Here is a 15029-nt window from a genome sequence, read left to right as displayed (position 1 = left end):
ATACGAATCTCGCGAGAATCCGACAGCGAGATGATGACATTCGGGCGCGTTCGGGTTAACGGAACAAGGTGGGAAGATCCGAGGCTGCCTCGGAACTGTGTAAAATAGTTGAAGTTCAGGGGGGTTCGGATCTCAACGAACCGAACCCGCTCATCTCTAATATATATATATATATATATATATATATATATACATACATATAGAAGCTCCAAGATCCGGCACTCCAATATAACATGCACAAACTTCAGCAGGTGCCCTCACAGGTAACAGCATAAAATTAACAGAGGTGCGGCACTCAGCTTAAATAAACACACAAAAGCATGCTTCAGCAATGTTTCAGTTTATAATAGTGTGAAATACACTGAAACATTGCTGAATCATGCTTTTGTGTGTTTATTTAAGCTGAGTGCCGCAGCTCTGTTCATCATATATATATATATATATATATACATAGATATATATATACATAGATATATATATACATAGATATATAGATATATATATATATATAGATATATATATACAAGTGTGATTGACTTGGAGTTACATTGTGTTGTTTAAGTGTTCCCTTTATTTATTTTTTGCAGTATATATATATAGTAACTTAGTATTTGAGGTTGAAAAGAGGCAAAATGCCCATTGCTTTCAACCTGTTTATTGTATTAAGTTGAGTTGATTTAATGTACCTGCTGAAGAATGTTTTATGACTAGTTAACAACTACAAATCACGTTACACCCGGATTAACAACTTCAATATTTTAAGTGTTGTAACCTTGGATATCCTTTTCAATCAGAAATTCATCCAATCTCCTTTTAAATGCATTTACAGTGCGTCGAGGGCACGTCAAAAAGATCAAGCTCAGATTTTGCGCATTCCTTGGATCCATTTTTATGGAATATCTGAGAGTGGAGGACAGTTGGGGAAAATATTGACCACCTTCCCTGGCAAGGAATTGCAAATCCTTATTGCCCTAACAATGAAGAACCCTTTCCTCCGTTGTGTGCAGAATTTTCTCTCCTCCAGCCTAAGCAAGTGCCCGCATGTCCTAAACAGTGTTCTTTTAATAAATAATTCCTCTGATAACTCTTTGTAGTGCCCCTTTACACATTTGAAGACATTAATAATGTCTCCTCTATGATTAGTTGAAACACAGAAAAATATATCCACTGTTTTCAGTACTGAATCATAGATATATGCATTTTTCAATATAGCATTATTCTTATCATTTTCATCTACTAAAATATATATAGCTTGATTAGAGCAATATATTGTTTAAGCAGTGATATTTATCAAAGATGGAAATAATATGATAAATGAAAAACCTCTTGCAGTCTTCATTTTAAACATCCATTTTTGATAGATATACAAATCTTAGTATCCATAAAATTATTATTTAAAATACTTGTATTGATATATCTACTTATATTTATGAATTAAGGAGTCTTCTTGCTAAAACACATGACATCAATGCACAACTTATTTCATTTCAATGGGAAAGCTCAGTCTTTTGCAAGAGCATGATAAGTACATTAAAATATTGATTTTTAGTTCAGAGTGATTCAGTTTCAGTTAGCCTCCTAGCCTGTGGACTATCTCTAAGATCTTACCCCCCCCCCTCCTTTAATTGGTCAATGCAGCTTACAACCATAAAATTACAGCATAAAATCATTGGGGAATCCAACCACAGCTGTGACAACAACATAGCAAAGAGGAAACTCTATAGGATCTTAAAATATCACATCTCAACAGTGAAAGTAATTAGTTTAGAACTGGGAGCTGCTATGTTAGGCATACATTGCACATTTAGGAATATTTCTGATACTGGATTAGGTTTCTAAAAGATAAAAACGTATTTTTATTAAAGTATGACATTTTTACAACATACATAATGTATAAACATTATTCAGTTTCTTCAAAGTACAGTTAAATACTAATACAGTATGTTGTACATTTGAAAATATTTGTTTAAAAAATAGTAATTATTTTCTTTTTTTTTGCTGTATTTGTTTCTTCAGTGTTGCCTATCAGAATTGTAACTAATTACTTGTTAATCTATAACAGTGTTTTTCAACCAGTGTACCGTGGCACACTAAAGTGCCCTGAGCAGTCTCCAGGTGTGCCGCCATAGAAGCATAGTCAGGCCCATCAGTGTTTTGTCGCTACTGAGGCCCTGGAACGATCAATACTGGTGGGTTTAGTGGTTGCAAAACCAGTTCTAATTTTGGGCCCGGGCAGTGTTGGGTTCTTCTGGATTTCTCAGGCGTTACCTATGGAGAAGCTGCGACATGACATCCTAGGACACGTAACTGCACCATGCATCACCATTATATTTGAATGTGCCTTGGCAATATTTAAATCTTGTTCAGTGTGCCGCGAGTTGCAAAAGGTTGAAAATCTCTGATCTATAATGTTTGACATTGCACTTGTTGGGGGGTCATGCTTTGCTTTGAACCTTAGATCTAAATTTCAATGATATATTTATTTTGGACATATAAGATAACGGGCCAAATGTAATAGGGTCTGAGTTTAGTGTGGGGTACAAACTCGCACCATTTTGCACATTTGGCAAATCACAAATGTAAAAGCCATGAGTTTTTAAGCTCAAGGCAACTACAATGTGCTGGTTTAAAACAATATGAGACCCCAACTTCATATTGCCTCCATATTTTTGGAACCAGAACCAATTCAAGAGCCCGATGTTGGTTGAAAAAATACAGGGGAGTCCACAGATTTTTTTTCTTCTGTATTTTTTCAACCAGGACTGGCTCAAAATTTCTCTGAACACTTTAAATCTGCCCCACTTGCAGTGCAACATGGTTTGCCAAGGTGCATAGTTAGTTGTTCTTTTTTATTTTGATCCTAACTCAGAATAAACCCTTAAGTGTTTTATTGCCTGCAGTGTTCCCACACTAATCACTGACCAATGACATCAGCAGCAGCCGTTGTCTTTTTACCTGTCAGACTGGTTCACCATTATTGTTAAATGTCATGAAAATGAGAATGTTCTGCCTTTTATTTTACAATTACCTTTATATAAATATCTTTTCATTTCCTTTCAACATCTTTCCAAATATTATTATATATTTTATTCTTCGCAGGTGTGTTCCTTAGTTGCACCTTATTTGGTGAAACAAATAATTTCGTTTTATTGTACATTGTTTCTTTATGGAACAATGTTATTTTTGTTATACCTAAACATTTTTGTTTCTAAAAAAAATGACAAGGCTTTCTATTTGCACTGCATTTCAGTGAGCATGTGTTTTTATTAATGTGAGTATTTTAAAGTTAAAAACAATTAACTTTCCATTTTTTTACCTTGATTCACTTCTGTTATTTTTATAAAATAAAATCACCTAATGAGACATTCTACTCATTTAATATTATGATTAATACATTCATGTAAATATAAAATTCTTCTTTTTTAATTCATATTTATTTTAGTTCAAAATTTGTTTATCTTTCTGTAGTACCATGGTGTATCTGGAAACAGATTTTATATGGGAGGGGGAGAAGGGTTGGTAGTAGTGGAATATGCAGTATTGCTACTGTCCCCTACTCTTGTGAACTTTTTTGAAGGATAAGAAATAATAAATGTACAGTATTAGTTATCCAGTAGGGGATATTATGTTCTCCTTAATCTTGGCCTACAGTGAGGCAAATCATACAGTATGCATAGCTTTCCCAGGGTTTTTCACCACTTACCATCTATTGTTTTCCACAAAACCCAACTCTGCACAGGTCTAAGGAGAGGTGTATGTACAATAGAAGTGTGTGTGTGGAGAGAATGGGAAAAGGACACTCTGTATCTGACCCTGTAGTTGATGACTGGATAATTCTCCCAATGTACAGTATTATTGTGCTAACAAGGACCAGTGGCTCCCTTTAATGCAGTAAACCCTGGTGATCACATCACCAGACTTTCCTTCTAAATGAATAGGTGAATTTTGATTAAAGACCAACATCAATTTTAATGGACACTTGATTATCTAAATGTGGATCTGTCTTCTTATCTGCAACTGTATGAAGTGGAGGTCAATGCCAATATAAGTCCTAGATCACAGATGCTGAAATGGCTTGGAAAGAACTTCACTTCAGTTCTGTTATAATGAGTTAAAAATGTAGACCTCATTTACTAATTAGCCACTTAGGAACTCTATCTCCCCCTCCACTCTCCATTCATCCCTCAGCTCTCTCTCTCTCTCTCTTTCTCTCTCTCTCTCGCTCTTTCTCTCTCTCTCTCTCTATATATATATATATATATATATATATATATATATATATATATAAAACTATGGATTAGTCTTTAAAAGTTATGTTTTGCAAGTATAAAATATTCAAAAAGAGAATGTTCTTCAATGATTCAGAGATGGTACAAACTAATACACTTGGTTCTTATCACTCTGTACAGAACCTGAAAAGATCATTTCTAAAGGTGTAGGCAAAATGTGTAGAATCAAAACTGAGAATGCCCTTCTATACCCATTGGGTCTCATTTATATGTTGTTCCACAAAGCAATATCACATTTGTACTTGTTGATGTACGATGTACATGCCTAAATTTACACTATCAAGGAGTGACTCCAAATTTCCAAGCTTTTGCTGTCATAATGTGCAATCGAGTAAGAGCAACTTCATAAAAAAACAGTGATATTTTGCAAAAATAGGTGTATGAAATCACAGAACAGCTTTTGCACTGAGGTCTGGAATTATTCTGTTTTACCTCTTGTGGAGTTCAAATACTTAAGGCATTTCCACATTTGAAGTAGAACTCCTGCAATAACCTAGGTTGCAGGCACTGGTAGTGCAGTGGATATATTAGACTTCTAATGCTTCTAATACTTGTTAGAATCCTGAAAACTGAATCTTATATAGCATTTTTAATATTAGTTTCTATCTATTTTGAATCTGAGTTTATTTCTAAATCTATGGCAATAAAACTACAAAATGTAAACATATACCTGCTCAATATAAGAACACAATGTTATCACTATGCAGCATATTATTTCTATACATCATTTTTAGAATCTAATAAAATGTAAAATTCATACTGTAAAGAAACATTTTCCATAACTGTAAATGTATCTTAAAGGTATTGTTTCCTGCACAAAACAGTATTATTATAAATATGATAGTGAGATTTTTTGTTTGTTTGTTCACAGCTTATTCAAACAGTAAGTGCTAAAGACAAAGATGAACCTCCTCGGGGACATAAATTTTTCTTTGAAATGGTGCCAGAATTTTCTGTGAATCCAAACTTTACAGTTCTCGACAATAAAGGTAAATAAAACATACTTTTTATGTTTCTTTTATATACACTATATTTCTTATTATTGTTCAAAAGCAGAAATACTATATTTTACCTTTTCTGTCTTCTAAATTCCAGACAACACAGCAAGTATTTTAACAAAAAGAAACAGATATAATCGGCATAAAATAAATACATATACCTTGCCAATAATGATTTTTGACAATGATTATCCGGTTCAAAGCAGTACTGAAACATTGACAATACAAGTATGTGCCTGTGACAACAAAGGAAATGTGCATTCATGCAATGCAGAGGCTTTCTTACTTCCAGTTGGATTGAGCACCGGTGCATTAATTGCGATTTTACTTTGCATCATCATACTTCTTAGTAAGTGGGTTTTGTATAATCTTGGTGTAATATTGAAATATTTGAAGATAACATAGGATGCTTTTTTATTTATTTACACATTCAGACTTATTTAAGGGTCTATATTATACACTTACTTCACCGGCAAACCCCTCCCTAATCCCCCACCTTCTCCCACCCTGAGAACTAATTGAGCAGTCGGAAGTTTCCAATAAGCTTAATTAGTCTGTAGTTACTTACCTTACGAAGTGGTGGATTCTGCATCCAGCATTGGGAGCCAGGTCTACAGCAGCAACAATAAGCAGAGGTGAGTGTTTCAGTGTGTGTGAGTGTGTTTAAGGTTGTATGTGTGCATGAGTGTGCGACCCCCTGGTGTGTATGATCCCCCCGTGTCAGTGCATTACCCCCTGAGGCAGTAGCTGGGAGAACTACAGCAGACCCTGAGACTCCCAGCAGCCTCATCCCCAGTGGAAATATGGAGGGGAGACAACCAGGAGCCGCTGAGACCACCAGAGACTGCCTGAGGGGTGGGCATCTTTTTCTTAAAATTCATGCGCAGCAGCCATTTCCGAGCTGAAAACAAACAGTTTTTAAATGGGATACCGTGGATCATTGGACTGTCATAGTTGCTGTAATTCAAAATTGGGCATGAGGTTTTTTTTTTTTTTACCTCTCCTAACTTTGCACCCAATTTAATTCCCCTTTTGTGTATTTAATTTCCATCGAATGCCATAACTCATACTCTGTGTATAAAATAATGAAATGCATTTTTTTCTAGTAAAATGGTTATTTATATTTCTTAGGCTGTCAAACATAAATATTTAAAAAATAATATGATAAAAGAAGAAGAAATTATGTCTGACCTTGGGGGGTAAACTTACTAACAATCGTGTTGCTTGAGATTGCATTCTCGGGCATGGGGGGTAATTCCAAGTTGATCGCAGCAGGATTTTTGTTATTAATTGGGCAAAACCATGTGCACTGCAGGGGAGGCAGATATAACATGTGCAGAGAGAGTTAGATTTGGGTTGGGTGTGTTCAATCTGCAATCTAATTTGCAGTGTAAAAATAAAGCAGCCAGTATTTACCCTGCACAGAAATAAAATAACCCACCCAAATCTAACTCTTTCTGAACATGTTATATCTGCCTCCCCTGCAGTGCACATGGGTTTGCACAATTGCTATCAAAAATCCTGCTGCGATCAACTTGGAATTACCCCCATGTTTAGGCTTTTTTTAAACACTGAGATTTAGTAAAGGCAAACACAGGAGTAAAGTCATGATTTGAATGCAAAACACGTCCGAATCCACAAACAGATATCAATACACCATCATACCAACTTGCATGTAGTTTCAATAGAAAAGAACATAACATTAAAATTTGCAAAAAGTTGTGTTTATAAACACGGAGAAAACTGGGGATAAAATGCACTTTCCAAATAGACATCACCCGATGTAGTGTGTTTTGAGAACCTGCACCAATCAGTGTGATCTGTGCAGTGCTTCTGTGTGCAAATGTAATGAAAGAGTTAAAAAACAGGAAAATAAAATGTATAGGATCTCCCAATGTCAAAGCATAACCATAACTCTTTGAGCAAGCCTTGTTTTTGAAAAATGCAGAAAAAAATGTGTAGGAGTCCCCCATATTTAATGAACCAGTTATAGGCTCAAGAAGCCAGCCATAATTTAAAATATATAGGGGATCAATGAGTATGGGACCCCCATATTTGGAGAACCTGCACAAGGCTCTATTAGCATGGGGTAATCCAGGGAACACACTTCATGGGGTCACCCTGGCCAAAGCATTAATGCCCCCCCACTAGTCTTCCTTAGGGAAGTTGAGACCCCCAATAAATTGGTCCACACTCTAGAGTATATCCCAGGCCTGGGCTGAAGCCCAGGGCATTCCCCCACACCCCTTGGCAGTGAGTGTTGAAGAACAAGTAACAGAAATGTGTAGGGGTCCCCCATATTTAATTAACCAGCAATAGGCGCATGGAGCTGTCCCTGGTTCAAAAAATGCAGAGAAAAAATTGAGTAGGGGTCCCCAATATATGTAGAATCAGCAAGAGACTCCATTATCAGGGGACTAAACCAACAGCCAGGGGACACACTTCATGGGGTCACCTTGGCCAAAGCATTAACTTCCATGCTCATCATCCCAGACTGGGGGTTTAATGCGAAGTAGAGAACCCCAAAAAGGGTCCCCCTTCTAGAGTATATCCCATGCTTAAGCTAATGCCTGGGGCATTTCCCTGCACTCGTGGGTGGTGGGTATGCGGTTGATAGCTATTAGTTAAAGTTAGATTTTAAGTAATATTGTTTTTTACAGAGGAAATATAGGTCCCAGAAAGCCTCTCCTACATGCCACTACTTGGAGAACCACATGTACCAGCATCCAGGGCATTAAAGGCCCATTGGTACTTATAGTTCTCCTGTAAAAGAAATATAAAAAAACCACAGTAAACACACCAAATGTGGTAAGTTTACTACACACACACTCAAACTTATGACACTGTACACATATTTATCTTGTCCCTGGTGCCAGTGTGTCCCCTTCTCAAGTAGCAGTCTAGGGTGACAGTCGGTCCTCTTGTTCAGAAACATTCCCGCTGGTTAAAATATAAAATATGCAAACCTGAACTCTCCAGTCTGAGAAGTGCTTTACAGCTCATCTTTTGCAAGTGATAGTAACCATGCCCACTGGCTAACAGACATGCCACTCAGAGCTAATCAGTTGCCTGTTACTATGGCAGCTGGGGTGACCTTGTGACTCCTGGCTGTGGCATCTCCCCCTCCTAGTGGAGCCTAGTGCTGGTTCTAAAAATATGGGGGACCTCTACTCATTTCTCTCCTCCTTATAATTTAGAATGAGGGCTGGCTCCAAGAGCCCAGTGCTGGATCAATAAATATGGGGGACTACTATACATTTTGTTTACTGTATTTTTTTGAACCAGGGTCAGCTTAAAGAAACCATGTCTGGTTATGCTGGGAGAGAGTATCTACATTTTTTGAAGTTGATTTTGCCCACTACTCATGTAAAGCTGGGCGGAAGGGAGGTAAATAGCTGTGAATCGAGGACCTACTTCCTCTCCAAGAAGGTAATCTAGATTGTACCCTACTGGTGAGTTATGGGGACACAGACCCCGACACACAAACACACACATGCACACATATCCATAAACACACATACATACTCTCTCTCTCTCTAGATGGGCTCTACCTATTGCAATGTCTATAAGGGGCTTTACATTGTGCAATGTGTATAAGGTACTACCTAGTGCAATGTGTATAAGAGGCTCTACCTGATGCAATGTGTATAAGAGACTCTACCTGGTGCAATGTGTAAAAGGGGCTACATGGTGCAATGTGTAGAAGAGGATCTATCTGGTGCAACATAAATAAATGGCTTTACCTGACATAACACATGTAAAGGGCTTTGCCTGGTGCAATGTTCATAAAGGGCTCTACCTGGTGCAAAGAGGGCAAGGGGCTCTACCTGACGTGACATTTATAAGGGGCAATGCCTGGCGCAATGTGAGTTAGGGGCTCTGCCTGGTGTAACATGTGTAAGGGTCTCTACTTGGCATAATGTGTATAAAAGGGGCTCTACCTGGTGTAACAACATGTTTAAGGGGTTCTACCTGGTGCAAAGTGTATAAGAGGCTTTACCTGGCATATCGTGTGTAAGGTGCTCTACCTGGCATAATGTGTATAAAAGGAGCTCTATCTGGTGTAATGTGTATAAGGGGTTCTACTTGGCATGTACAAGGGATACTACTGTGTGGAGTAATTTGACTTACGGACACTACTGTGTGGTATAGTGTGAATTGGTACTACTCTGTGGCCTCTCCCATTCCCCATTAAGCCACGCCCCTATATTTTGTGTGCCTCCACAATCTATGTTTAAAAAGGTGGGTCACCAAAAGAAATATTCTCCCTGAATGTCACAATCTCTAGAACCAGCCCTGTACTATGTATTTTCTCTCTAAGCACACTGTGTATACAGTAAATACTGTAACAGTGTGCTTAGAGAGAATATCTATGTAAGAGACATACTGTATTAAGAATAAAGTATTACACATGCCATAAACTCCATTTTTCTTGAAAGTTATGATGCCAATCTCGTTTAAATTTATTAAGATTTAATAAATCCCCTTGTATGTTGAGGGTTTAATAAATTAGCACAGTTAAAGAAGTATGTAGCATATTGCATACTTCCTGATTCATTTGATATTAGCATTATTAAGAAGGGTAAGCGGTGTTGCTGTCTCCTTACCACACCAATTACTGTAGGCCTAGGTGGGGGGGCCTTCAGCAAGCCCATCATGCAGTACATACACAAACAGTATACAAACGCCCTTCCCAATAACACACAAATAGCCCACCAGGACTGGGGCTGCTGCTGACATTAGTAGGGTTGCCTCAGGAAACCAAGGTATTGGTGAGGGGAGCACCTTAATATCTAAAAAATGAGACAGTCACTGCTAGTGTTCTTTACCACGATAAATTTAAAAACCAAGACCAAAAAATGGGATAGGTGCACAGGAATAAGGGTTGTGCGCTGGCCACAAACATGGGTTTTTGTTTTGTATTTGTTTCTCCTTCATGTTTTGGATCTGTATTTGGTTTTGTAAAAACCGCCCTTGATGGTTTTTGTATTGGACCTGTATTAATTTACAAAACTCACAAAAACAGCTGTGATCACAGAATTGTGGCCTTTTTTGATCCTTTGGTATTATTAACATCAATAACATTAATTTCCACTCATTTCCAGTCACTTTTGACAACCTTGTAGCTCACAATATTGTTTTCATCCAGTTTAGGGTTGCACCAAGGTAGCTGTTAAAGGTCTTCCTCATGGAATTTATCATTTATTGGGATGAACATCATCTTTTCCACATTTTGTGGAAGTGACCTCCTATGCCAATTGCTGACAAGGTTCCCGGATGTGCTGAAAACTCTTTCTGAGTACACAATAGAAGATGGGCAATTTAAGTAAAACAAAGACAGTCTGTGCAAGGACCTCCATATTGCCCCTTTTCCTGCCAGTAGTGAAATGGACTATCTGACATGCCTATTTGTTAGCTAACATTAAGATAATCATCAGCCATTGTTTGAATGGTGACTAAATCATAAACAGTCATGATAGACATGTCACTAATTGTAGGAGTTCCTTCAGTCCAGACCAGATGATAAAAGTTTTTGCTGACTGATCTGCATCACCACCAGTGGGTCTCTTAGAATATTTTTTTTTTTCCTGGCAGCCACAGTTGCTGGAGAAACTGAAGGAGGAGATGTTGCCATGTCACGTTTCGCTAGAAGCTGACAATTTGCTCACCAACAGCTCTTTACATCTCTACAGATTTGTGTCCGTAGGAAAGAAAGACACAATGTATGTCTTAAATGTAGTATCATGTATGGTCACCAAAATATAGTGATCTGATTTCAAGAGATTGATGACCCTAGTATCCTGGTAAAGATAATGAAGGGCTTTATCTACAAGTACAACATACTTGGCAGAATCACTTAATTTCAGCTCATTCATTCGTTTCTCCGCCGGATTTTCCAAGAGTCTAATTAGGGGAATTATCTGACTCAAGCTGACAGTGTCTGAACTAACTTCACATGTGGCAGCATCAAAGGGTTTGAGAACCTTGCACAACACAGAAATCACTGTGCTTGACTAATGTACATCCCCCCTCCTTTCCCTATGTCATAGGTCATTGTATAGCCTTGAAATGCCTTTTGCTGTTTTTCCATCTGCTGAAATATATAGAGGGTTGAATTCCACCTCATTACAACCTCTTGCTTCAGTTGTTGGCAGGGCAAAGTTAACAGTTCTTGCAGGTGCTATAATCTTTTACATGTACTTGCTGAATGGCAAAAATGTCCCAAAATATTTTGGGCCACAGAGAGCAACTCCTGGATGCACCTGTCATAAAAAAAATTGCATCACCAAAGCAATTGTGTGAGCAAAACATGGGACATGTAGGAATTCACCCAGCTGTAATTCTGTCATGTGCAGAGAGAGTTAGATCTGGGTGTGGTATGTTCAAACTGAAATCTAAATTGCAGCGTAAAAATAAAGCAGCCAGTATTTACCCTGCACAGAAACAATATAACCCACCCAAATCTAACTCTCTCTGCACATATTATATCTGCTCATCTGCAGTGCACATGGTTTTGCCCATTAGAGGAAAATGTTGTTTTGCAATCAACCTTGAATTAGGCCCTATGAACATACTTGCTTCCTTCCCCCACTCTCCCCATTCTTAACTTTACCCTCCCATTCCCTGCTATATGACCCACCCTTCTTCTTTACACATTGCAGGTGAGGGAGATGCAACATGTGCAGAGAGGTTTAGATTTGTGTGGGTTATGCTGTTTCTGTGCAGAGTAAATAGTGGCTGATTTATTTTTACACTTTAAATTAGATTTCAATGTGAACACACCCCACCCAAATCGTAATCTCTCTGCACAAGTTACATCTGCCCCACCTACAGTGTAACATGGTTTTGCCCATTAGTGTGCTTTATTTTCCTAACAAACCTGAATAAGGCCCTGTGTATGTTTATTGTAAAATCTTTTTTATTAACACAATTTTATTGGTTTGAACTTCAAACTATCTTACACACATCAACTACAATATAGCACTCTCTAGTTAATCTTTACATTTAAGCTATTGATCTGCTGAACACTGCAAGCGCAGATCATATTATATTTATTTCATTAACCCCTGTTGCATAAAATATATCCATACCCATACTTAGTATTTAATCCAGTACACACATATAAAATGCCTTGTGTTCTTTTCCAGCTGTTTTTAGAATGAGACTCACTCTTCCGTGCAAAATGTTGGATATTATGGTTATTCTGAAACAAACGCAGACATCTCTGCGCATGCTGAGGGCCACCCAGAATAGGGCGAGGCTGCCCAGCATGTGTTAGATTGCAGATGCATCGGAATTAGGGTTGACCCACGGTAGCGCATCTTGGCTGCGATGTCAGGCATTTGACAGCCATTTTTTTTCAGAACTGCTGCATGTGACATTACACAACTTCCCCTGAAAATGGTCCCGGCCCACCACATTTTTGTGCGGCCCGCCAAGGCAATGCTTGGTTGAACCCCCACCCACCCCCGAAATGGCCTGACGTGTCAATCATAATGCAGCTGCATCCATCAAGGATGCGGCTGCAGTGTGAAAGGTTGGGCACACATGCTATGGGAAATGTGCATATGCAGAAGGCCCAAATGCAGCTGCAGAGGAATGCATGGCTGCGTTTTGGGTCTGAATAGACCCCATTATGTGAGAGTTTTTCCCTGTTTATGATATTTTATTGCATGTCTGTAAGTGCATTAAATTTTTATTTCATAATACATTTATTTTCAGCCCTTGGTCTACTTTATATGAGCTCTATATGTCAGTGCTCCACCTCTCCATTCAAACTAGTGATGTGCACCGGACATTTTTCGGGTTTTGTGTTTTGGTTTTGGATTCGGTTCTGCGGCCGTGTTTTGGATTCGGACGCGTTTTGGCAAAACCTCACCGAAATTTTTTTGTCGGATTCGGGTGTGTTTTGGATTCGGGTGTTTTATTCAAAAAACCCTAAAAAACTGCTTAAATCATAGAATTTGGGGGTCATTTTGAGCCCATAGTATTATTAACCTCAATAACCATAATTTCCACTCATTTTCAGTCTATTCTGAACACCTCACACCTCACAATATTATTTTTAGTCCTAAAATTTGCACCGAGGTCGCTGGATGGCTAAGCTAAGTGACACAAGTGGCCGACACAAACACCTGGCCCATCTAGGCAGTGGCGGATCTAGACTTTACTTTTAGGGGGGGCGGTTTACAAATTCTGACTCCTCCCCTCTACTCATAGCTCCTCCCACTTAGTTTTGCCCCTCCCATTTTCACGATTGAAGAAGAATACAAACACAATATTCATTCACAAGAAATAGTTCAAAATAAATAAAAATGTGCAAACCTGTTATAACACAAACTCCAGTCTTCGTTTTCCATTGTTCGCAAAGCAGTCAATTACTTTGTCAATGTCAACTGCAATTTCCCGATGGGTGTGTCGAAGAGCTAGACCAGTCAACCTTTCCTGACCCATATGGTTTCTCAACCATGTCTTCAAACGCCGTAGTGAAGAGAAGCTCCTTTCTGCTGAAGCAACGCTGATGGGCAACGTTAAAAGAATTCTCGGAAGGGAGTTCACTAAGGAATAAACATCTTCATCACAATTGTGCAAAGCTTCTTCGACAGACTCTGGAAGAGGCATGGAGTCAGCCAACCGTAACCATTTCTCCTTCCAGAGTTGAACCTCTGATAGTAGTTCACATTCCAGTCCAGGTTTGGCCCGTAAAAGATGACAATAGGTTTTACAAAATGTATTTACTTTCGATGTCAGTAATTCTTTGTTCAAATGCAAGATGTTTCTTGGCAGCAAGCAGGTGAGTTCACAAGATGTCAAAGTTTCCACTGAAAATCAGCTTTGCAAATCACTTATTACAGAATCTAGCAAAGGAATGTATATTGACCTTCTGTAATACTCCTCTGGTGTGGAAAATGGCACATTTGGTCTATTCATTTGATTTTTCGTTATTCTGGGTAATTCTATTGGAACATCTAACTTTGACAACACCTCAGATGCTTTTGCAAATATTGTTGAAAACTCTTGAATACAATTGAAACGCTGGTTGTTCAGAACTGACAGGAGATCAGTGACAAGGGTAGCAGCACCAGTAAAATCTAGAGTTTTCTTTTGGAACAGCCGGCTAAGTGGTAGACTCAGAGCAAAAATTGACAACTGGCAGTGCAATGCCACTATGTTATCAACACTTTTGATTGAAATTAACAAACTCTTTGCTGCAATGGATGTTGCTGTTTCATTCCATTGTGATATACATTCAAGTGCTTGTACAATTTTTTCTATTCGGTCAAGAAATTGAATCAGGCTTTCACTTCTCTCTACCCAACGTGTTTCGCACATGCCCTTTAATTGTGCATCAACAACATTTATAAGAATATGATTTCGCTTTGCTGAAGCATTAAAAAAAAGATACAACTTCCTTGATGATGCCAATACTGTTGCGTATACTCTGAACTGATGAAGTCTTGGACATTGATAAGTTTAATGCATGGTTAAAGCAAGGACATCTTGTAGCATATTTGGCCTCCTTTTGTATATCTGCAACTGCACCCAGCTGCTCTGAGATCATCAGGGAACATCCATCTGTGCCAATTCCAATTCCAACGCAATTCAGCAGATCTAAATTTAACTTTTTAATTTGACTAATTACAAGCTGGCCCAGCACTCTGCCACTCACTTTAGGCTCAAAAGATGGGGACAAATCCTTGAAGCAAGCCTTATGAACATTTTCAAATGCAATGAAGTCTTC

At 38.3% G+C, this 15029-nt stretch overlaps 1 protein-coding gene across 2 annotated transcripts in view; it reads left to right on the top strand.

Moving 5' to 3' along the window:
• LOC134927888 (cadherin-9-like) overlaps nt 1-15029 on the top strand; it is a 372116-nt gene that overhangs the window by 250372 nt on the left and 106715 nt on the right. For both annotated transcript variants that reach the window (XM_063922970.1, XM_063922969.1), the window contains exons 13-14: nt 5161-5278; nt 5385-5636. In XM_063922970.1, coding sequence (XP_063779040.1) covers nt 5161-5278; nt 5385-5636 — 370 coding nt within the window. The remainder of the gene's footprint in view (nt 1-5160; nt 5279-5384; nt 5637-15029) is intronic.

The sequence above is a fragment of the Pseudophryne corroboree genome, chromosome 5, assembly GCF_028390025.1.
Source record: "Pseudophryne corroboree isolate aPseCor3 chromosome 5, aPseCor3.hap2, whole genome shotgun sequence".
NCBI classification, from domain to species: Eukaryota; Metazoa; Chordata; class Amphibia; order Anura; family Myobatrachidae; genus Pseudophryne; species Pseudophryne corroboree.
Note: the sequence above shows the minus strand (reverse complement) of the source record. Positions and strands in the feature narration are given on the sequence as shown.